Below are 25,952 nucleotides of genomic sequence, written 5' to 3' on the forward strand. Positions count from 1 at the left end.
GCCACCCAACCTCTGGTGTTTTGTCATGGAAGCCCTAAAAATTAAGACAGCGGACATCAGAACATTAAGAGACACATCCTAAGAAAATTAGCCTTGAGTCATATGGAGAGTCAGTGTAAGTCAATTGTACTTGAGATTATAGAGTGTGATTTCACAACAATTTCTTTAATATCCTTGCTAATGGGGTGTAGACAAAGCCTCAGATTCAGAATTAGCATCATCGTGTGACTTTCCCATATCTCAGAGCTCCAGCAACTGCTACAGAAAGAAAGCATTTCTACTCAAAGGTCAAATATAATGAAACGACGTGTAAGCAAAACATAACAAGAAAACAAAAGAAAAATAAGTAAGTCTTACCTTACCATGGTTGGATACAGCTCTGCCGTATAAAGGTAAATGAGGCCAAACGATGCCCCTATGGCAAATTTTCCAGCCATAGTCACCACCACAGTCCAAACAAAGTAATCCTGAAAAACCATATGTTCGCAAAATAGACCATCATGAGTAATATTTTTAAAAGAAAATATAAAATCTTAATTATTATTTAAAACTTTCTAATTATCCAATATTGTTCAGAACAATGAAAAGTTTTATCTCTGTTTGAATTTATTTTGTAATCTCTACTCATAGTCTGTAAAAGCTTTTCATCTCCCTGAAATTTAGAGAAAAGTTTAATTGTGCCTCCCCTCCAGCCTTGGAGATGTCAAATGATCCAATTAGAAAAGCCATTTGCAGAGACTGCTATGAAGTGAGACACGCCCAGATGGTGCTGGTTCCAGTAGTAATCGACCCACTCCTTCTGGAATTGATCCAGGCAGAATGAATCAAAGAGCCATAAAAACAAATTGGGCCCTTTGTGACAGTAATCCTCTAGCTTATAAATTATTTTCAGAAAATAATTGGAAAGTGATAACTGAGCTATTAAAACAGATTTTTGTTGTTGTTGTTAATGCACCTCAACAGTGATACTTCTCTGCGACTCCAACTCAGTTTCTGCTGTCCCTGATGTGCTCCACGTCCAGCTGTGGCTCACACAGGCCTCCCGCATTCCATCTTCCCTCTCCTCTCCTGTCTGCCCGCTGGATGTGGAGACCCAGGAGACCCTGCGGCTCGTGTGTTGAGGATGGCAGCCCCTTTGTCAACCTGAACCCCTGAATGACTCCGTGGAGCCAAACACCCCCTCACCACTCCCACCACTACCAACCAGGTACACCCACATCAAACTTTCTATGAGCAAGAAATAAATATCTATTATGTGAAGTCCCTGGGACTCGATGATGTCGCTAATAAAGCAACCAATGTCACCTTGTCATCCTGATTCCTGCGTGTTTGTTGGATGAATCTGTTGACAGTATCTGTTGTAGACAGTGTTTGTTGAATGAATTAATGTAACTTGAAAAACACTGAAGGGTGTTTACACTGCCATTTGGGGAGAAACTTCATTAGAAGGAAGAAATTTGTGGTTAAGAGTTAGTGCCGTGTTTCTAGAAATCCCCATCAGCTACTCTCCTGTTTTCCCCATTATCACAGGGGCTTAACCACTATCGAACTCAAACGCTCTGGGGTTCCCCTAAATATTCACCAGCTAGCTTCAGAGACAGCTGCCATCAACTCAACTAGTATACCTGTAAACCACTTTAAAAACAAACAAAAAGAGGTATGGATGAAGTTCCCTCAAATTGGCAGCAACCCCCCTGGCCCTGAGTAGTTTTACTGCATTCATATTAGTTGTGCATCAATCAGCTGGAAATCTCAGTTACATAAAACATATGATTTGCCAACCTTGAGAATTAAGTGAAGTATTACTATAAAAAGAAGTCACTGGTTAGAGTAAATTTCAAACAATATGCAAAACTTAACATGCCTTGCTCTAAATGGTGAGATACTATTACTGAATAATTATATAATCCTAGAGAAAATTTAGAAAGTATTTTAAAGTACTGTTAGAGTGACCATATTTTCCAAATCAAGAATGAAAACACAGGTTCTGATAACATTTTGCGGGGAGAAAGAGGAGGCGCACTTCTGGATGCAAGAGTTACATAGGAATATAGGAAAATATAGGAATGGGAAAGTGGGTTCAGTAGTTTATGGCAGTATCTCTCAGTAGGAAACTGCATTTTTAAGAACAAGCTCCTTGAGGGATTTAGGCATACTCAAAATTGGAAACAACTAATCTACTGCAATGAAAAACAAGACTATTTAAATGGAAACAGTCCTGAATATAAAACTCATTGTATCCTTCAGATGTCTCTATTGGCTTCCTCCCTCCTTCAGGTTTCTAATCAACTGTCACCTTCTCTGAGAGGCACACCATCCTCGATCATCACCCTGGATAAAACAAACACATGTGTTACACACACACACACACACACACATTCTCCATCCTTCATCCTGTTTTGTTTTTCTTCATACTTATAGAAACTTGATTCACTGTGTGTCTTCAGCACTTAGGACAACACCTGGCACATAACAGATTCTGGATACATATTTGCTGAATGAATGAATGTTTAAGATAATAATAATCACTGGAAGACATGATCAACTTTCCTCATTCAGGACCATTGTGTTTACAAAATACAACATTGGTCATCCCTGGGAAGTGGGATTATGGGCTTTTTAAAAAGAGAAAACACTTTTTTCCTTAATTTTTTTTTAAATGAACATGTATTACTTACATCACAGGGAAAGAACAGTTTTTAAAAAAATATTTTAGGGTGCCTGGGTGGCTCAGTTGGTTAAGCAACTGCCTTCGGCTCAGGTCATGATCCTGGAGTCCCAGGATCAAGTCCCGCATCGGGCTCCCTGCTCGGCGGGGAGTCTGCTTCTCCCTCTGACCCTCCCCCCTCTCATGTGCTCTCTCTCTCTCATTCTCTCTGTCTCAAATAAATAAATAAAATCTTTAAAAAAAAATATTTTAAAATATTATGTATATACTCTGTCCATATGTCTGAATTGATCTTCATCCTTACTGTCATAGTATAACTAACTAACCATGTCTTCAGTAAAACATAAAAATAACTCACCTTGGGGATCACCATAACCACACCACAGAGCAGTGCTCCTGAGATAAGGGAGAAGGCCAGAATGTTTCTTCTCCCTATACTGTCCATCCCCCAGCATATGAAGACGTAGGCAGGAATTTCCACTGCACCTGTCATTGAGCAAAAGGGCTCTCTATAAGCCATGGCAGCCAACCGCACAAGGGGACCTCGCCTTCTAACCCATCACCCGAAAGGAATGATCAGCCCTCTTCCCACTTCCAGGAGCCCCTAAGAGCTACACAACACCTGCCTTACAAGCCTGACCCCTTTTAAACTCCCTGGAGTGGAGAGGGGGGCGACTGGGTGGCTCAGTCGTTAAGCGTCTGCCTTCGGCTCAGGTCATGGTCCCAGCGTCCTGGGTTCGAGCCCCACATCAGGCTCCCTGCTCTGTGGGAAGCCTGCTTCTCCCTCTCCCAGTCCCCCTGCTTGTGTTCCTGCTCTCGCTGTGTCTCTCTCTGTCAAATAAATAAATAAAATCTTAATAAATAAATAAATAAATAAACTCCCTGGGGTGAAGAGGATGTGTCCTGTTAATGCACTAGCGCTCCCTCAATCCGCCTGGCACTTATCACCTGTCCCGGGGATCTTGCCACCCACTAGGCTGTGAGCTCCCCAGTATACCACATGGGGCCCAGAAGACAGGCCTGTTGGATGAATACATGAGTAAATTCATTGACGACATTGATAATTTCTGATCTTTGGTTTCTCGCACTTGGCAGAACGAGAGAAAATTCTACATCAGTAACTTCAAAGTTAGGAACTGAAGTAGAAAATTCACTGTCAGCTAAGTACACAAACTAATGATAATGCGTGATGGATTTTTAAATCTAAAAGTAAACATCTAAAAATCTAAGATGAATCCCCTACAGAACAGAAACTGCCTCGGGCCTCTTTTTCCTGCCCCACCACAAAAGTAAAGAGCTGGATCTCCAAGTCCATAACTGACTTAAAAGCCCTTCTCTTGAAAAACCAAAGTGAGATCCAGAGCCAAAAAGCTCTATGTCTACCAGCCAGAATCAAACAGGAAGCAAGCAAGATCTTTTGGCCAAACTGAGCAACCCCAACCATCTCCTTTAGGAAACTGCCATGGTCTACCAGGCCAGATCTTCCATGTAATTCAGTCTGGAGTTCTCCCCCCATCCGCAGCTTGCCTAAATCTCAGGGTGCGCCCCGCCCCCACTGCTCAGGAGAGACCTGCCCTTGCCCATCCAGCTGCAGAATGCTGCAAGCACCTGGAGAGACTGGTCTGCCTCTCTGTCTCCCACAGCTGCTGAACACATCGTAGGGGTAGACACCTATACTCCCGGTGAACATTCTCAGCAGTACATCAGAAATGTCCACAGCTGCTGCTGCTCAAAAAAAAGTGGCTCAGACAAAGGCAAAAAAGAACATTCTGAGCTGCCTTTGAGAGCTGGTCTTGCTCCCTTTCATCAACATGGAAAATAGTCAGCTCTGAAGGAAATGCTCCCTTGCACCAACCCTGCAGTGGTAAGGTCCATGCTTTCGGGCCAGATCAGGGTATATATCTCTTACTCTACTCTTTTTTTTATGTTATTTTATTTATTTTTAAGAGTTTATCAAGCACTTTTCAAGGCCCAGGGTCATGACCCTCAAAAGAATCGCATGGGAGTAAGCCCAGCTTCGTGTCCCCACTTTACAATGGAGAGTAAATGTTTTGAGCCGAATGAGTAAGGGACACCTCAGGGACTGGAAGCAAGGTCTTCAGGGGGCACGACTCCTTTCTTGAAGACTCCCTCCCCCACTGCCTCCCTCCGTGCCTCAGGACTGGGTGCTGGGCCACCAACCAACTTCCTGGGGTCTAGCCAAGCAGGGCAACCACTGTGAAATGGCTGTAGAGACATTTAAAGTATCCTACGCTGGTTTTTCTTGAGTTGTCGCTTCAGGATACTGATACCCCATCTAATTTTTGGTGTGACTGTGCATGGGATAGAAATGGTGCAAGCAATGAGGCCCACACCTCTTTGGATTCGGACAGTCTGCCATTACTTTCTTCACTCTATAATATAGAATCTCCAATCACCCAGACCCAGTTCCCCTCCTATCCCCACATAACCCCAAGGGTATGTCTTGAAGCTGCTGAAGCATTTATCACTTGAAAGTGGCACAAAACCTGGGCTGAAATCCCCACCAGCCCCAACCCGTCTCAGGAGAGAAAACCTCGTTCCAAAATGTCACAGCATAGAAATGTTGACTGGAAGCGCCTGTCAGCAAGAAGACTTCTGGGAAGGGGAATAACATGAAAAATCCAAGACAGTAGGGAATAGAAAACCATGTATATTTATCTTAGACACATTTTTATATTTATGAGATGTCCCAGTTTCTTGAGAATTTATATCTTCATTAAAACAAAGAAACTATGTCATAAAGATCTAAGACTCCAACTTCCCAAAGCTTCCCCACGTCACACCCCACCCCACTCGGTCCTCCCGTCACCTCCTGCTCTGTTGTAGGAAGACCACATCATTTCTCAAACTGACATCTAGAATGGGTTTGAAGCCAAGATGGACTCTGCAAACTTGTTGGTTTGCCCAAAAAGAGAATAACGGTGTTTTATTTTTTCTTAAAATGACTTCTCTGGTAATTCCTGCTGAGCTATAATAAAAACAGATGTGACATCAGAGCACTTTAATGAGAAGGGATGCTATCTATGTGTAAAAATGTAAGAGCAAGATTTTTCTGAGGATAATAGCAAATGCAGTCAGCCTTTGTGAAAATGACCAGGAGTTAAGACTAGATGGACAGATATAGATTTCTAATATATCTCTCATGTTTGGTGTGAATTTGGTTGGCCATCAGAGTCACGCCTCAAGACGTCAGTATCTGGGGCCATTTTAACCTGGCACTAAAATGAAAGAAGCACAACAATGAAATTATAGTTGCATGGATTTAAGTGATCTTAGTGACTGCAATTTCTAAATTAGGGGCTTTTGAAGGTAGAAAGATACCAGAAGATCTCCAAGACGTATTAAATTTTAAAAGGAAAGCCATTTACAAAGAACAATAGTTACCTACAAAGAGAATGATCTCTTTCTCTGCACAAATGTATGAAAATGCATAGAAGGAGATCTAAAAGAGTACAAGCCAGATATTATAGACATCACCTCTCAAAGAGAGTTCTGAGATGGGGGTGGGCTTACAGGAAGGAAGCAAGCAAGGAGCAGAGGCAGAAAAGGAAGGAGGAACTAAATTCTTCTGACTGTTGGCATTGTTTTAAAAGAAAATATATACCTGTGTTCCAGCATAATAACACTAAAAGAGACTGTAATAATATAGTTGGCAGTATTGTTCCTGGTAGAGAAAAGACAATAAAAACACAAGAAAAACATGGTGGAAACATCACCTCATTGCTGTACTTAAATATAATTTAACTACTTACCCATGAGGAAGAGGTTTAAATATTCATTGCCTCCTAAATTAACAGAATTCAAGGAGAAGAAGTAGAATCCCAAACACCCAGTGAACCAAATCAGCCAAACAATAAATGTCCTTGTTCCAACATTCCAGTCATAAAACAGATCTAATAGGTTGTGCTTCTTAACTTCAAAGGGTGCATTACCGACAGGACCATTTAGATCTAGTGACAAAAGTTCTGACAGTTTACAGGAGCTTGCCCTATTCCACTTGGCCATCGTATCAACTACTCTTTGTGCTTCTTCATATCTTCCCTCTGAAAGAAGCCAAAAAGGTGTCTCTGGGAGTATCCAACAGCACACGACAAAGGGGACAGTCACTGTGGAGAGGACTATCTGATAGGTCCACCAGGTCCTGACAAAGTAGCCTGTCAAAGCCACCACCATTGTTCCAATGGCAAAAAAGGAATGCATCTGGATGCATGCCCACGTCCGAGACTTCATGCCAATAAATTCCGTCACATAGACAAACACCACCACGAGATAGCCACTTCCAGACTGAAAAACAAAGCAGGGAGGGTGGTCCAGATTTAAGGTCACATTTACAACTGCTCAGGGGTCTGATCTCTCTGCATATCACACATAGGCAAGAAAGAAAATGACAAAATTGTTTTCTGAAACCCTTACCACATTTCGAAAATGGCATTTAATCCAATCCATCCTTCTTCTTTAAATGGTTCTTTTCATCCTTCCCCCACCCTCACCACCCTGAACGGCCAGACTCAGATGAGAGGACATGTATGATATATGTTAGGTGCTGCCTTTTGCTTCAGGTAAGGATTCCTCTGTAATGTGCCTTTCTTTCTCAGTTAATGTAACTGTAAACATGCATACCAATTACTCTATAGATAAGAGGTCCTTATTATTAAATCCTAAATTGTTAAATGGGGGCAAAAAATAATGATATCTAATGTGAAGAAAAAGATTTGATTGAAACTTTATTTTAACAAGCAACAAAAGAGAAAATAAACAAACTGGGCTTCATGGAAATTAGAAACTTCTGTGCATCAAAGGAGACTACCAACAGAGTGAAAAGGCACCTTGTGGAATGACATATTTACAAATCATATATCTGATAAGAAATTAATATCCAGCATATATAGAACACTCCTGAAACTCAACAACAAAGCAAACAATCCAATTCAAAATGAGCAAAGAATTTGGATTTTTCCAAAAAGATACACGAATGGCCAATAAGCACACGAAAAGATGCTCAACATCACTAACCATTAGGGAAATGCAAATCAAAACCACGCTGAGATACCACCTCATAGCCATTAGGATGGCTACTATAAAAACAACAACAACAACAACAACAATAGAAAATAACAAGTGTTGACAAGGATATGGAGAAACTGGAACTCTTGTGCACTATTGGTGGGAATATAAAATGATACAGCTGTTATGGGAAACAGCACGGGGATTCCCCCAAAAAACTAAAAATAGAATTACCATAAGATTCAGCAGTCCCACTTTGGATATACATCCAAAATAATTGAAAACGAGGCCTCAAAGAAATACTTGTACACTCATGTTTGTAACAGCATTATTCACAATGGCTAAAATGTGGAAGCAATGCAAGCATCCACAGACAGATGGATAGACAAGCAAAATGTGGTCTATCCAGATAATGGACTATTATTCAGCCTTAAAAAGGAAGGAAATTCTGACACATGCTACAACATGCATGAACTTTTAAGGACATTATACTAAGTGAAATAAGCCAATCACAAAAAGATAAAATACTGTATGATTCCACTTATATGAGTTAAATAGTGTAGTGGAAATCATAGAAATAGAATGTAGAATATGGTTGCTAGGGGGTGGGGGGAGGAGGAAATGAGAGTGTTTAATGGGTATAGAGTTCCAGTTTTGCAAAATTAAAAGAGTTCTGGAGATGGATAGTGACTATGGTTGCACAACAATATGAATGTACTTAATATCACTGAAATGTATACTTAAAAATGGTTAAGATGGTAAATTTTATGTTATGTGTATTTTACCACAATTTTAAAAATTGGGGAAAGTAACTTTATTTTGAAAATAAGCTTATCTTTAACAAAATGTAGACTATAATAGCGATATGTGATCATTCTTGGAATAAACAAAGAATGAATCAAATGATGGATTTTTTTGTTGGGGGGGTGATGAAAGGATTAGAATTTTTCCTACAAGAGTATTTCACATTTGACTTCTGTAACACAAATCATAAAGTTAATTTTTGCAAAATTATTCAAGAGCCAAAGGCCTCTCTTAATCCTTTGATATTCAAATCATACTCTTTTAAAGACTCATCATGTCATTATCCTTGTGGATGTTCATTTCTTCAAAAGTTAGCTGGTCTAGCTCTACCACATCCCAACTGGCCCAGGGATTTGGGTAGGATGATTTAGTTTTCCCCATTGCTCTCAAAGACTTTTTGTAATCAAACATCTTTTGTAAGACCTGCAATTTCTCCTTGCATTGGAGAGTCAGGAAGAAGCTAACCTACAAGCGATTTCCTGTGACAGAGAACATGACACGAGTAGTAAACAGGGATGTGGGTGGTGGAGCCTCTACTGCATTAATGTTCAGTTTAATATTTTTGTGACAACAGCTTTCACTTCTCCATACAACCTTATAATTGCAAGACTCAGATAATGAACCCTGCTAATGAGGACTCCCACACCCAAGAATCTAGTTGTTTGGTAATGTTTGCTGTTGTTACAGTACACAAACAAAGATGGTGAGGACCGCCAAATACTACAGATTTCCCCCATTAAGTTAAGCGGTAACATCAGTCCCTGGCAGGTTTTTTTTTTTTCCCATAGTAATCCTGAGCGCACTCCCACTTCCTACTGGTTACTTCTGTCACTGGGTTCAGTCAAGCCATACACAACTCTGTAATTCCAAAACGCTCCTTGGATTCATTCACACCTGTCACCTCCACGGAGAACACTGTTCTTCATATCTCCCCTGACCCCACCCCCACATAGCAGCCAGAACAGCCACTTCGCCCCCACCTGAACCCCTTCAGGACATTCCCATTGCCTCTAGGAAATCAAGCAAACTCTTGATCATCCTCCAAGGCCCTGGCTAATCATCCCCATCCCTTCAGCCTCATCAAGGTGTTTTACCTCCTCTCTATTCTCCAGACATCCAGACCTTCAATTCCTTCTCATCTTAGGGCCTTCTTACTTGCTGTCTCTACCTGGAACATTCTTCTCTTACCCATTCCTCACTAAAAAGCCCCTAATTCTCCAGACTCTCCACTCTCCCAACTTAAGATCCCCTCCCCCGCACTGTTACGCCTCCATTGTCAACATTGAATTTTCCAAAATGGCCCATCAGTGTCTTGCCTTCCCACTACACTGTAGGGTTATTGAAACAGTCTGGTCTGGTTTACTTAGCATTACACTCTGTGGGCAGATTCTAATAAATGTGTTGAGTAAATGAGTCTGCCGGCATCTTCCCTACTCAGAATTCAACCCCAACTACATTTCTCTTGAAAATCAAAGACAGAAAATTAAGTTCACATTTACAAATGTATTCAATGAGTGGCTGTCTCATTTTCTCAGTTCTGGAAATAAACACATGGTATTTCTAAGACTGAAACAGATATTTTCAGAATGCATCCTCTTAAGCCTTCCAAAAGAGGACCTTCACACTCTCTCCATCCCTGTGCCTCCGTTGAATCATCATTCCCACCAAGGGCTCATCAAATCTCATTCTGCAGTCACAGAGCCATTTCCTCTCATTCTGTCCTCAGTGGACACAGACTGCTGCTTGTCATCTTTTGTATTAAAAACTCTTTACCTTCCTAAATATATATAATTACTTTTTTTAAAGGGGCTACACCTCCAATTCTCCCCAATTTTTTTCTTTTTATGCATCATCCCTATCCCTGGCCATCCACATGGCTTCCTAGGAACCCTGTCCAGCCATCAGTGAGGACTTCAAAACTGAACACACCAGCCTGCTCTGTGAGGGCTGGGACCTCCCTGAGATTGCAGTCCTTGGCCTCTCCCCGGAATCTTGGCTCATACGTACGTCCTGGTGAATGGGGATGCGTACCCATCCCTGAGTTTAGCAAGGTCACAAGTTCCTCCCACAGACAGAAACTTCACTCCACTATCCTTGACTGGTGACCTCCAACAGGATTCACTGCTGCTGTCATTTGGCAGCTTAGACGCTGTCCCCAAGTGTGGGGACACTTCGTCACTGGCTGGTCCACTTACAATGATAGTCCCCACTGGAAGGACGGCCTATGTCGTGTCCGGTGCCCTACCGTGCAAGTTAACTTTAATCTCACTGGCTCCTGATAACAACCCAGTGAAGCAAGTAGTATTTTCTACAGTTTACAGCTTAGAAACTAAGGCTTGAAGAGAACACCGTGTTTGCCCAAGGCCACACAGTGAAAAAGCCAAACTATGACAAGGCTGGTATTCAAACTCATGCCCTTTTCCCTCCATTTCCTTGTTCCTCGCAACAGAAAAGCCCAGCACTTTCTTGTTTTCATTCCTACTGCACAGTATACAAACGACTTTTAACAACACACCTATGGCTCATGCATACAGGGCCTGACTCGGCCGCTGGAATTGCTCAGAAATGAAATAATGCCTTAGTAATTGTGGAATGTGGACCACGTGCCAAGCATGGCATCAAACAAAAAGTCTCTGCCTAGTAAGCAACCATTTTTCACGTTAATGAGTTTCACTGTAAACACAGGGCACTGCTGTTCCACAGAAAGACTTCTCAGGGGCACGGACAAAGATGAGTCCTTGCCCTCTGTCACCGCATTCGAAATGACCCAAACTAAGACAGCTAGGCTCGGTGTGAAAACACTGCAGGAGAATTAATGAGGTTTTTTGTAAAAAAGCACACACACAACTCACCATGGCTAGAAGAAAGCGAGCGATCATGAAGCCGTAATAATCAGATGAGAAAGCCGCTGCTATGCCGAAGAAAAATACGCCAATGCTTGTGGACCACAGGACGAGCCGTCTTCCTAGCCTACAAGATAAGAATGGCACAGCGGGACAAGCAAAGTAGGGTCATAACAGTTGAAGCACCCACTCCAATTCACGAAAGATGAGTATTGCTTATGTACTGATTGCTGCTATTCACTCATTTACTGGGGGCAAGTTACGAGTTAACACATGCAAGAGGCCAGTCTTTCGGGGGAGAGGCCTCTACCCAAGCCACGAATAGACACACATGATCACCGGGGTGATCCCCCAGAGGACTTGCCGACCCAGGACTGGTGAGGGAGAGGAGGGGGGATATGTGCCCATCCTTCCCTCTCTGTCTCTCCTGCCTTCATTTGGGCCTTCACCATTTCCTACATCTCTCATCCCAGCGGCCTCCCAACCAGCCCTCCTCATGTCACACCAGCACACCCCCCTCCCACACTGCCCAGAAATAAAAACAATCCCAGGTGTAGTTTTGCTTCACTTCTTTTATCCATCCTATGCTTCTGCCAAATGCGTCTCCCCACAATTCCCTGAAGGTGCCAGCCTCTCTCATGACAGGAAATTTTTCCTTCCCCCTTAGAAACGCTTCCCTAGTGAGCATTTAAAACCCAGGTCAAATGTGCAGCCTTTTCTGACCATCCTCTGGGGTCTTGAGGCAGAAATGAAGAGACAAGGCGATGTAGTAATCAGGTGTTCAGGCCTGGGTTCAAGTCCCAGCTCCACTGCTTACTCTCCAGATAAACTTTCCGTGCCTCCTTTTTTGCACCGGTACTTAAAATAGGGCCAAGAGTGCCTACCTCCTAGATGTCTTTAAATAATTAAATGAGATAATACACAAGACATTTAAAACAGTACCTGGTGCATAGTAAATGGTGCATAAATGTGAGTTGTTATTATTTTAAAAGCATTTCTCACATTTCATTGAAATTATCTATTTAAAAGTCTTTCTCCTCCACTGTTAGCTCCATAACGATGGGATCAGGTCTTATTTCTTTGCTTTTTTATTATGATATGTCATACATACATAAGAATGCATAAAAATACATATGTATTCGGAGAATAATAAGACTCAAACATCTATGAAATCACAACCCAAAGTAAGAGATCATTGCCACCCTCCCAATAGCTTCTCACACCTCCCTTTGTGATCCCAAACCCCCATCTCCTTGCTCCCTTTTTGGAGAGACCATTATCCTAATTTTGGCAACCATCAGTTCCTTACTTTTCATTCCATTTTACCACATTTATAGGCAGCCCTAAACAAGAGGGGTTACTTTTGCTAGTTTTTTAACTTTCTATCATCGAACAGTACTGTATGTATTATTCTGTGTCTTGCTTCTTTTATTCAATCCTATTTTTGGAGATTCATCTCTGTTGTTTGTGTAGCTACGAATCATTCATTGCATGGCCGCACATCCCACAGCAAGAAATATTGCAATATGTGTGTCTACAATATGGCTGAAGTACATTTGGGTTGCTTGCATGGCCAGGCTGGTAGCAACAATGCTATAGGAGCTTTTTGATGCACATACCCATGTGGACACGTGCAAGGGCATCTCCAGGGTCCAAGCCCCAGGACATGTGAGCTGTGCCCATCACCAACTTTTCTATATAATGAGAAACCATTCTTCAAAGTTTTCCTGATTTGCATTCTCAATTTGCATTCACACCAGCAGGGCGAGAGATCCTATTACCCCATATCCTCACCAACACTTGGCATTACAAGACTTTCTACTTTTGACAACTGGTCAAAAATAAATGGTATGGTTATAGATCATTGACACCCTTTTCATCTTTCCATTAGCCATTTGGATTTTCTCTTTTATAAAGTGACTTCAAATCTTTTTCCCAGTTTTCTCTTGGGTTGTCTTTTTCCTATTGATATAAAAGTCCTTTAAGTAATCTGGATTCTAATCTTTTAGTTATATGTAAAGCAAATATTCTGTCTCTCTTTTTCTCTCCTGCTTGTCTTTCTTCTCTTAATGGTGTCTTTTCATGGACATCAATTCTAGTGAAGTCAAATTTAGTGCTTTTTGTGTCTTAATAAAGATCTTTCCTTCCTTCAATTAGGTTCTGAAAATATTCTCCCCTATTATCTTTCTAAAGTTATATAGTTTTTCCTTTCATGTATGTACCTTTAATCCTTCTGGATTTTAATCCTTCTGATGTTTGTACTGTAAGGTGTGAGGAAGGGACACCAGTTGTATTTTCTTCTATACAGCTATACAAGTATCCCAGCACCATTTATTCATCCTTTTCCTGCTGATGTTCGATGCCTTATTTGTTCCATAGTTATATCTATAATTGAACTACTCTTTCAGGGTCCCCTAAGGAACTATCAACTGTTTGTCTAATGATACATCTATTTATCTTAATGATTTGATTCTTGAAGTTTGTCATTTTCTCCATAAGTGCTTATACACTTTTTGATTGATTTATCCATACATATTTTATATTTTTAGGTTTTTGCAATGGCATTTTTTTAACTTTTTTTAAATTGAAGTATAGTTGACATCTGTTACATGAGTTTCAGATGTACAACACAGTGATTCAACAACTCTATACATTATGCTATACTCACCACAAGTGTAGCTACCATCTGTCCCACACAATGTTATTACAATACCATTGACTATATTCCCTGTGCTGTACCTTTTATCCCCATGACTTATTCATTTCATAACTGGAAACCTGTATCTCCCATTCCCCTTCGTTCTTTTCACCCATCCCCCAACCATCTCCCCTCTGGCAACCATCAGTTTGTTTTCTGTATCTATTGGTCTAGTCCTGTTTTTTTGTTTATTTGTTTGTTCATCTGTTTTGTTTTTTAGATTCCACATATAAGTGAAATCATCTGATATTTGACTTTCTTTGACTTATTTCACTTAGCACAATACCCTCCAGGTCCACCCATGTTGTTGCAAATGGCAAGTTCTTGTTCTTTTTCATGGCTGGAATATTATTCAGCCATATAATGCTATATATATCATATATATTATGATATATATCATATTATACATTATATTATAATTTATTAATATTATTTTTCTTAATATTTATTGTTTTAGTCTATATTATTAGTTATTATATATTTATCGCATATTTATATTTTTATTAATTTTGTTTTTATTTATATTACATATTTTATATAATTATATAATTATTAATATTATGTTATGTTATATATTTTTAACATATTGCATTTTATTACAATTTATTAATATATAATAAATAACATTTTATATGTAATATGTTAATGATAATAAATAAAATATATTATATTAATATATATTTATATATCACAACTTCTTTATCCATTCATCTATCAGTGGACACTTAGGCTGTTTCCATATCTTGACTATTGGAAATAATGCTACAATAAACATAGAAATGCAAATATCTTTTCAAATTAGTGTTTTCATTTTCTTTGGGTAAATACTCAGTAATGGAATTACTGGATCATGTGGTATTCCTATTTTTAATTTTTTGAGGAACTTCCATCTATTTTTCCACAGTGATTGTACCAATTTACATTCCCACTAACAGTGCACAAGGGTGCCTTTTTCTCTACATCTTCACCAATACTTGTTATTTCTTGTCTTCCTTTTTTTTTATTTTAGCCATTCTGACACGGGTAAGGTGATATCTCATTGTGGTTTTGATTTGCATTTAGTGATGTTGAGCATCTTCTCATGTATCTGTTGACCATCTGCTTGTCTTCTTTGGGAAAATGTCTACTCATGTCTTCTGCCCATTTTTTTAATCAGATTGTTTTTTTGATGTTGAGTTGTATTAAGTTCTTTATAGCTTTTGAATACTAACCCCTTATGTATATATCATTTGCGAATATCTTCTCCCATTCACTAGACTGCCTTTTCATTCTGTTGACGGTTTCCTTCATTGTGCAAAAGCTTTTTATTTGGGGGCAGCCCTAATAATTTATTTTTGCTTTTGCTTCCCTTGCCTGAGGAGACATCTCTAGAAAAATGTTGCTAAGGCCAATGTCAAAGAGATTACTGCCTATGTTTTCTTCTGTGCGTTTCATGGTTTCAGGTCTCATATTTATTTTTTTTTAAGATTTTATTTATTTATTTGACAGAGAGACACAGCGAGAGAGGGAACACAAGCAGGGGGAGTGGGAGAGGGAGAAGCAGGCTTCCCGCTGAGCAGGGAGCCCGATGCGGGGCTCGATCCCAGGACCCTGGGATCATGACCTGAGCTGAAGGCAGACGCTCAACGACTGAGCCACCCAGGCGCCCTGCAGGTGTCATATTTAGGTTTTTGATCCATTTTGAGTTTGTTTTTGTGTATGATGTAAGAAAGTGGTCCAGTTCCATTCTTTTGCATGTAGCTGTCCAGTTTTCCCAGCACTATTTATTGAAGAGACTGTCTTTTCCCCATGACATATTCTTGCCTCCTTTGTTATAGATTAATTGACTATGTTAGTGTGACTTTATTTCTGGACTCTGCAATGGCACTTTTTAATTTTTATATTTACTACTAGTAGATATAAAATAATTAAATTTATATGTATTGATGACATATCCAGCAACCTCATTACATGTAAGTTCATTAGTTCTAACAATTCATCTGCTGGATTTTCTTCAGACAGAATTGTAATGGCTAAAAATAATGACTTTTTGTCTTCTTTCTGCTTATGACTTTCTCCCTCCCTCTGCTTCTCCCTCTCTTTTCTTTCTCTGTTTTACTTTATAGTACTAGAATCTCCAGTACAAAACTAAGCAGAAGCAGTGTTTCATACATCTTTATATATTCCTGATTCCAAAGGAAAACCTTTTGACATTTCACAGTTTATATGTTCATGGTAGATCTTTTTGTAGATACCTGTTATGAGGTTAAGGACATTCTTCTACTTTTAGTTTTTGTCATGAATGAATTTTGAAATTTATCAAATGTTTTTCCTATATTTATTGAGTTGCTAATATGAGTTTTGTCCTCTAATCTGTTAATGTGGTAAATTCCATTGATTAGTTTCTAATATTAAGTGTATTTCAGACCTTACACCTCTGCTTTCATGAATTTTAATCTCCCATATTTTCCATCTGTCTCTCTGATGTTTATTATTGATAAGTTTTTCTGAGCTCTCATGCATTTTACTCATTCTTTCTTTACTTTTATATAATGGGTTGTTAAAACTACCCAGGAATTTGTCAGTCACTTATTTTGGTTTGTATTTCTAGATGTTCTAGGCAGTTATTCCTCAATTTTACGTCATTTTAAAATACAATTTCCAGGGGCGCCTGGGTGGCTCAGTCGTTAAGCATCTGCCTTCGGCTCAGGTCATGATCCCAGGGTCCTGGGATTGAGCCCCGCATTGGGCTCCCTGGTCCACAGGAAGCCTGCATCTCCCTCTCCCACTCCCCCTGTTTGTGTTCCCTCTCTAGCTGTCTCTCTCTGTCGAATAAATAAATAAAATCTTTTAAAAAAAAGTTTCCAGGAGGTGCCTGGCTGGCTCAGTTGGTAGAGCATGAGACTCTTGATCTTGGGGTCATGAGTTCAAGCCCCATGTTGGGCATAGAGCTTACTGAAAGAAAGAAAGAAAGAAAGAAAGAAAGAAAGAAAGAAAGAAAGAAAGAAAGAAAGAAAGAAAGAAAGAAAGAAAGAAAGAAAGAAAGAAAGAAAGAGTTTATTTTTTAAAAAAATTTTTAATAAATAATTTTTTAATAAAATACAATTTCCAGATTTTTATCAATAATTTTAAGCTTGTCTTCTATTCCTTTAAGAGCAGTAAACATAGTAAACTTATTACCTATGCCTGACAATTCTAGTATTTGAAGTCTTTGTGCATAAAGGCTGCTTTTGCTGACTCTCACTCATGGTGCCTTTTAATCATGTGTTTTGGCTTTGACTGACCTAATTTCCACACCTTCCACACAACTACCAGGAAGGCAGTTATGGAACAGAAGATTCTTAATCATAGAAACATAACTTTAGCCACCAAATAATAACTAGACTCCACTTCTCTAATTTCATTACTCAAACGGCACCTCATGGGATGTGAGTTAGAGGTGGGGAGACCTGGGCACTCCTCCCTTTAGGCCTCCATAGACTTTGCCTCCATTGGCTTTCACTTCTAGTATGGCCCCAGCCACAATAAAGCCATTATTTTTATTTTGGACATTTGTTAGCCCCATTAGACGAGCATACCCCAAGGGCAGGGATTTTGACCTAAGCTGTTGCCTTCAGGTTTCCAGGGCCCAGCACATGCCTGTAAAATTCACAACTATGGGGACCAAATAAATTCATCTCTGTGGGTTAGCACAGGTACTTAAAGCGCAGTCCATGTCCACACAGAGATGAACTTTGCTTTATTTAAGTGCTATGTATCCATTTTAATGTGTGTTTTTTAAGAAAATATGGCTAGTATATCAAATCCACAATTTCATAGATATTACTGCTTAGAACCAGGTTACATCTATTAAAAAGCAAGTTTATTTAAATATATATATATTCAAATAATAACCAGTATTTATTGAGTGGTTATATGTCCAAGGTACTTTTTCTGCATTAATTTTGCAATAACCCTTTGAAGTGAGTGCTATTATTTTCATCACCAGTTTATAAACTAGTTTCTGAAACACAGGTTATGCCATTTTCTCAGGGCTCATGACTAGTAAGTGCAGAAACCAGGATCTGAACCAGGTAGGCTGTCTTCAGAACCCATGCTCTACCCACTATGGTTTTTGTATATCCCTAAACACAATCAGCAAAGAGGTAGGTATTTAATAGGAGGTATGAACATGACTAAAGTTTTGAACATAATTTCCTGACCTCTAAGAAAATCAGATAGGAAAATGAACCCTACACTGATGCAACAAACCTAAATACTTCATTTTACCTGTCAGAAAGGTAGCCAAAAATCATTGCCCCCAGCAGGACTCCCAACATAAATACGGGCTGGACCATCTTTGCAAACCATTCTCGGTTACACACCAGATCCCACTGAGTCACCACGGTGCTGTCCCACTTGCTCTTGTCATAGATGTAGCCATCCAAACAAGGAAAGCTGCTCTTCCGGCCATTATAAGCAGAGTTCAAGCCAGACTTTTCATCCCTCCGGAATCGGTGACAACTTGTGAGCTCCCAGACCTCACCGTTCTGTAGCTGCACTATAATCTGATCTTCATGGCCTGTGAAAAACAGGATCCAGATGTCCTCCAACCTCCAACTAGAGACATTGTGGAAAAGAACCTGACTCACGTTGCCCGGAGGCCGGCAGGTATGGTAGGGGGACACTGTCATGAACACAGATGCCAAGTAGTGGATACCACAAGAGATGTTCTGGAAGGCACATATAAAATAGAGGACTATCTGAAATCTGCAAAGAGAAGAAAAGCAAGTTACTGTATCTGGCCTATGGGCTCAAAAAGACTATAAGTATATATGAAGGGTATTCATTACATTTAGCTTAATATATATACAGATGTATAAATACAGAAATAATTACAGATGTTTCCATATGTGTGTGTGTGTATTATTTGTTAGTATATATACATAGCTCTGTTATGTCACAAGCAATGACATTGAGACAGGGAAACTAAAGGGACCCCATGAAAAAATACTTTTTTGCTCCTTTTTCTGCTTCTTCTCTTGCTAGGAGCTACACCCCCACCTTACACACACCTTATAGAACAGATAATATATGGCCTCCTTATAAAGGCCAAGGAATTCATGATTTCTTTGGAGACTTCCAGCACAGTATATAGCATCTAAGGAGTGACCAGGTGGGGTCATCATGAACATTTTCCAAGACCACTAACTCATCAAGACCCCTGGCTTCAGGGCATAAGTAACTTATGGAGGACACCTAAACACTCATCTTTGTTCCCAGATGCCTGAGAAGACACTGCACCAGACCACCATCCCCAATAAAAACCCCAGACTCCAAGCAAAGATGAAACTCACTCTCCTTTCCTTTCCGACTCCCCCAGAGGTTTTGTCTGTATCTGCTCTCTCTATGTCTTCAATAAACTGCTCTCCTTTCCTCTTGGCTCACATTTGATTTCTATCCTGTGCAAAGCCAAGGACCCTCCTGGCTGGTCCTGCGGGACATCCTGTGCGTTCTCGAACCTGGCCAACCTGCATCAACATCCCAATAGCAACATGCACATCCAGTGCCCAGATCTTATTTTCTAAATACATTCTCCAGTAAAAGGGACCAGGAAAAAAGCTGATTTAAGACCAGGACAGGGAAAGTTAAAAATATGCCTAAAGCATCTTGTGGAATCAGAAAGTAAAGAAGCACTCAAAATACAAAAGGTTGGGGGCATGTCTAAGGCACACAGGAATCAATCCGAAAAAGCTCCCAGTGGGCAAGGCTGAAACAATTTGAGCAACAAAATAAATAGCATGGTATATCCCAAGGTATAAAATAAATATACAAGTCCATAATGTTTTGTTTAATTTTATGTGTCAACAAGACTGGGCTAAGCCCAGATAGCTGGTAAACATTATTTCTGGATGTGTCTGTGAGATTGGCAATTGAATGGGTAGACTGAGTAAAGAAGATTGCCCTCACCTGTGGGTGGGCATCCTCCAATCCACTGAGGGCCCGACTCGAGCAAAAGGTGGAGGAAGGGCAAATTTGCTCTCTCTGCTGGGGCTGAGACATCCACCTTCTCCTACCCTTGGACATCAGAATTCCTGGTTCTCAGGCTTTTGGACTCAGACTGAAATAGGGAAACTGAAAAACTCCATAAAAACCTGCTTTTTGCTCATTTTCCTGCTTCTCTTCTTGCTAGGGCCTGCACCCCCACTTTATACATGCCTCAGAATGCAAACAATATGTCCTCCTTGTAAGGAACACAGAGTTAATGATTTCTTTAGAATAGATAGTACCTAAGGAAGAACCAGGTGAGAATGACCAGATGAAGCTCTCGTATGCATACTCCAGACCACCAGCGCTAGGCAAATATCTCAAAGGCCCCTGCCCCCAAGAACAACACCTGGGCTCTCGTCTCTGTACTAACTGGTCCCTGGATGCCTGAGAGGACACGTACACCAGACCACGAGCCTCAGTAAAAACCTCCAGACCCTGACCAAAGACGAGATTTCCTCCTTTCCTTTCTGAGTCTCCCAGAAGCTCTGTTTGTACTTTCTCTCTACTTTCAATAAACTCTGCTTTCCCCTCCCGCTGGCTCAACTTTGATTTCTATCCTGTGCACAGCCAGGGACTCTCTTGGCTGGTCCTGCGGGACTCCTTCTGGGTCCTCGGGCCCAGCCTGCTAGCAACTAGACCAGGACTTACATCATCAGTCTCCCAATTTTCAGACCTTCAGACTTGGACCTCACAAGAATACCACCGACTGCCCTGGATTCCAGCCTCCAGACAGCACATTGTGCAACTTGTCTGCTTCCATAACTGTGTGAGCCAATTCTTATAATACATCTCTTACCTAGATCTCTATATATATCCTATTTGTTCACAGGGTGCCTGGGTGGCTCAGTCGGTTAACCGTCTGCCTTCGGCTCAGGTCATGATCCTAGGGTCCTGGGATCGAGTCCCACATCGGGCTCCCTGCAACAGAGCCTGCTTCTCCCTCTCCTTCTGCCTGCCGCTCTGCCTGCTTGTGCCCTCTCTCTCTCTCTCTGTCAGATAAATAAAATCTTTAAATATATATATATATATACACGTGTGTGTATATATATATATATACACGTGTGTGTGTGTATATATATATATACACTATTTGTTCTGTCGCTCTAGGAGACCTTGATGAATAAAGATTTTGGTACTGAAAGTAGTTCTAAACAGAACAGAACTTTAAGAATGAATTTTCTGAACTAGTTCTGGGGTTTCTGGAATTGGTTGTCTCATCGGATTAGATTTAGAAGCACTACTGACTCCCCTCTGGCCCCTGTATCCACCATTCTGGTCTTTGATTTTTATGAATTTTACTACCTTAGGTACCTCCTATAAGTGGAATCACGCAATACTTATCTTTTTGTGTCTGGCTTATTTTACTTAGCAAAGTGTCCTCAAGGTTCATCCATATTGCTGTGTATTGCAGAATTTCCTTCTTTTTTTAAGGCTGACTACTATTCCATCGTAGGTACACACCACATTTCCTTTATCCATTCATTTGTGGATACACACTGAGGTTGTTTCCACATCTTAGTTATTGTGACTAGGGCTGCCCACGGAATACCCATAACCATGGAAGTGCTAATATCTCTTTGAGATCCTGGCTTCAGTTCTTCTAAACATACACCCAGAAGTGGGATTGCTGGATCATATGTGTGAAGTCTCCATACTGTTTTCCATAGCGGCTGCACCAGTCTGCGTTCGCACCAGCAGCACGCAAGTGTTCCAGTTTCTCCACATCCTCACCAACATGCGTTGGCCTTTGTCTTCTTTTAATAATAGCCACCCTGACAGGTATGAGGTGATATCTCATTGTGCTTTTGACTTACATTTCCCTGATGATTAATGACAAAAGACCTTTTTTCATACACCTATTGACCATTTGTATATTTTCCTTGGGGAATTGTCTTTTCAAGTCCTAGGCTCATTTTTTTAATCAGGTTGTTAATTTTTTGGTTGGGAGTTGTATGCGTTCCTTATTTTGTTTGGAAATTAGCTCCTTATCATATCTATAGTTTGCAAATATTTTCTCCCATTTTGTAGGTTGCCTTTTTACTCTGTTGATTTGTTTCCTTTGCTGTGAAAAAGCTTTTCAGTTTGATGTAGCCCCACTGGTTTATTTTTGGGTTTTGTTGCCTGTGCTTTTGATGTCATATCTATGAAATCAGTGCCAACATCAGCGGCAGGAAGCTTTTCCCTGTTTTCTACTAGGAGATTTACTGTTTCCAGTCTCATGTTTAAGTCTTTAAGCAGTGCCTTCTCTCTCCCAGCTTGCACCACTGGCCTCATGGGAGCTCCCTACAGTCAGCTGACAGAGTAAAAGACTTGGGCCTGATTTTACAGCTGGCTCCACACAATATGCAGGCACCCCCTGAAAGGGGACAGTTGAAGCACCATGGCCCCTCTTTGGGGCAGGCCTGAAGGACAGTCATGAAAGGAAATCCTCCCAGTGAACAGAACTTCAAACAATTCACCTAGTTGCACACTTCACTTGGAAGAAGAAACGGCCAGACATTGATCATATATCTGCACATAAGCTGTAGCCGATGGTTTAGTTGGATGGTCAAGGACTTGGAAGGCGCATGATCAGAAAATTGGCATCAAAGAAATTTGAAGAAGAGGTATGTGGATAGACCTCTAGGAATAGGCAAAAAATGTGAAGATATTTGTGTCGCATGTGAGTGCTCACCAAAGGATGACCTCAGCAGAAGAGGATTTTAATAATCAAGTAGATAGGATGATCCATTCTATGGATACTAGCTGGCTTCCTTCCCAAGCCATCTTGTCATTGCCCATTGGGCTAATGAACAAAGTGGTTATGGTGGCAGGGACAGAGGTTATGCAAGGGCTCAGCATCTCAGTGAGCTGATCTGGCTACAGACACCATTGAGTACCCAATATGGTACCACTACCCAGCAGCAGAGACCAACAGTGAGCCCCAATATGGTACCACTCCTGGGGTGAATGTCTGCTTATTGTGCAGAACCATCTGGACAGCATTTTGTCCTTACTAGAATAAATACTCTGGATATAGATTGGCCTTCCCTGCACAATGCTTCTGCCAAAACTCCCGTACTTACAGAATGCTTTATCCATCATTGGGGTATTCCATATAGCATTGCTTATGATGAAGAAACTCACTTCACTGCAAAAAAATATGGCAGTGGGCCGCTGTTCATAAAACTTACTGATCTTACCATGTTCCCCACTATCCTGAAGCCCCTGGTTTGATAAAATTGTGGAATAGCCTTTTGAAGATTCAATTACAAAGCCAGCTAGGTGGCAATATCATGTAGGGCTAGGACGAGATTCTCTAGCAAGCTGTGTATGCTCTGAATCAGGGTCCAATATATGGAGCTATTTCTCTCCTAGTCAGCACTCATGAGTCCAGGAATCAAGGGGTGGAAATGGGAGTTATACTTAGGGACCCATTAACAAAACTTTGGTTCCTGTTCCCACACCCTTACTCTCTGCTAGCCTAAAGATCTTAGTTCCAGAGGGAAGAATGTTTCCACTAGGAGACACAACAATGATTCCACTGAACTGGAAATAAAGACTGCTGCCTGGCCACTTTCGGTTCCTCAGGCCTCTGAATCAAAAGGCAAAGAAGGGAGTTACAGTGTTGGCTGGGGTGATTGATCCTGACTACCAAGGGGAATTTGGGGGGGCCTGGGTGGCTCAGTCATTACGTGTCTGCCTTCGGCTCCGGTCATGATCCCAGGGCCCTGGGATAGAGCCCCGCATCGGGCTCCCTGTTCGGCGGGAGGCCTGCTTCTCCCTCTCCCACTCCCCCTGCTTGTGTTCCCTCTCTCGCTGTGTCTCTCTCTATCAAGTACATAAATAAAATCTTTTAAAAAAAGGGGGGAAATTGGCTCCCCAATGACAGTAAGGAAGAATATGTCTGAAATACAGGAGATCCCTTTGGGTGTCTCTGAGTATTACAGTGCCTTGTAATGAAGGTCAGTGGAAAATTACAACCCAATCCAGGCAGGACTACTAATGGCCCAGACCCTTCAGGAATAAAGGGTGGGTCACTCTATCAGGTGAAAGGTCCATAGCCAACTGAGATGTTTGCTTAAGGCAAAGGAATATAAAATGGGTCATGAAAGAAGGTAGTTATAATAAATACCACCTACAACCACGTGACTACTTACAGAAACAAGGACTGTAATTGTCATGAGTATTTCTTCTTTATTTTGTTATGTTTGTGTGTATAGACATATATGAAGCAAATATCTTCACTTTCTTCCTTATTCTCTTCTCATATAACATAAGATGTGCTGACTTTATATCAGTATTTAAGTAGTGTTACATCATAATATTTAAGTTACAGAATATCAGAAGAATAAACATCATCCAAGGACTTTACGTCTCCTTCTGGGGAAAGGATTAGTGTAGTGTGCATTGTATTCAGGATAGCTGTATCAAGTCAAGTGGAATTAAGACCGTGCTATTGTCTTTACTTAGAGATTAAGTTTGGTTTAAGGAGATCCATATGGGTTGCAAGTTGACAAAGGGTGATTAACCTGTGATGGTTAATTTTATGAATCAACTTGACTGGGCCACAGGATGCCCAGACAGCTGGTAAAACATTATATCTGGGTGTGTCTGTGAGGGATCTCCAGAAGAGATTGGCATTGGAATCAGTAAACCAAGGAAACATCATCCTCGCCAATGTGGTGGGCATCATCCAATCAGCTGAGGACCCGAAGAACAAAAAGACCAACGAACGACTAATTCACTTTCTTTGCTTGGGCTGAAACATCCACGTTCACTTTCTTTGCTTGGGCTGAAACATCCATGTTCTTGTGCCCTCAGACATTGGTGCCCCTGGTTCAGACCCTGCCTGGGACTTACAGCATCAGCCCTGCGGTTCTCAGGCCTTTGGATTAGGACTAAATTACATCATTGGCTTTCCCAGATCTCTGGGCTTGCACATGGCACATTGTGGTCCTTCTCGCTTCTATAATTGTGCATACCAATTCCTATCCTAAATCTCCTCTTATCTATCTATTTATATATCTTATCCATTCTGTTTCTCTGGAGAATCCTGACAAACGCACTATCTGGTTGAACAAACAAATAAAAAGGAGAGAAGAGACAAATCTTTTTTCCCAGGAGAATTCCAACTATTATCTATAAACATTCCCCCTCTACAAGAGATGGGAGCTTAACTCCCACTCTCTACTCCTGGAGGGCAGGCTGAGACACAGTGACTCCTTCCCAAAGAATATAGGAGGAAAAAGGAAAAAATAGTAACTTTACAGTGGGAGAAATCAGACACATGCTATCTTCACCAAATGTTGAAAGTTTAACATCCCCAGTGATGTTATGTGGATGTCATGTACCTCCTCATAGGATGTGATGAACAAGCACTTACCTCTGTGGCACCTTCTAAAAGCCATAACCCCAGTCTAACCATGAGAAAAACAACAGATAATCACAGACTGTAGGACATTCTACAGGTTGCCAGGCCAAAATGCCTAATGATGGTCAAGGTCATAAAAACAAACAAACAAACAAACAACAACAAAAAAACAGGAAAGACTGAGAAACTACCACAGAGTAGAGGACAGTGGGATAATATACCAACTAAAAGCAGTGCGGTACCCTGGGTTAGATCCTGGAACATGAAGAGAGCATTAGTGGAAAACCTGGTGAAACCTATACAGAGTCTGGAGTTTACATAATAGTAATATACTAATGTCAGCTTCTTAGTTTGGCAAATGTGCCGCAGTAACGTAAGGTGTTCCCAATGGGGATCACTGCGTGAGGGACATACAGGAACTCTCTGTACTATCTTTGCAACTTTTCTGTAAATCTGAAAGTATCCAAAAATCTATAATTGTATTCAAAATTTAAAATGTAGAGTCTCCAAATTCACAGACTCAAACTAACATGGACTTATTTTCTGAAATAA

At 40.7% G+C, this 25,952-nt stretch overlaps 1 protein-coding gene and 1 non-coding gene across 3 annotated transcripts in view; one reads left to right on the forward strand and one right to left on the reverse strand.

Moving 5' to 3' along the window:
- SLC22A16 (solute carrier family 22 member 16) overlaps window positions 1–25,952 on the reverse strand; it is a 40,204-nt gene that overhangs the window by 7,865 nt on the left and 6,387 nt on the right. The window contains exons 2-6 of one of the 2 annotated variants that reach the window (XM_045865314.3): window positions 18,287–18,766; window positions 11,350–11,467; window positions 6,442–6,973; window positions 3,027–3,154; window positions 363–467 (exon numbers count right to left, since the gene is read on the reverse strand). In XM_045865314.3, the coding sequence (XP_045721270.1) occupies window positions 363–467; window positions 3,027–3,154; window positions 6,442–6,973; window positions 11,350–11,467; window positions 18,287–18,766 (1,363 nt within the window). Of the gene's footprint in view, window positions 1–357; window positions 468–3,026; window positions 3,155–6,441; window positions 6,974–11,349; window positions 11,468–18,286; window positions 18,767–25,952 lie in introns of both variants that reach the window. The other variant, XM_045865313.3, reaches the window with a different exon arrangement.
- TRNAK-CUU (transfer RNA lysine (anticodon CUU)) lies at window positions 16,891–16,963 on the forward strand. The gene has a single exon. It is a non-coding gene; the product is annotated as a tRNA-Lys (tRNA).

The sequence above is a fragment of the Mirounga angustirostris genome, unplaced genomic scaffold (genome assembly GCF_029215605.1).
Source record: "Mirounga angustirostris isolate CCGP_5_RB_7025 unplaced genomic scaffold, mMirAng1.0.hap1 SCAF_8, whole genome shotgun sequence".
NCBI classification, from domain to species: domain Eukaryota; kingdom Metazoa; phylum Chordata; class Mammalia; order Carnivora; family Phocidae; genus Mirounga; species Mirounga angustirostris.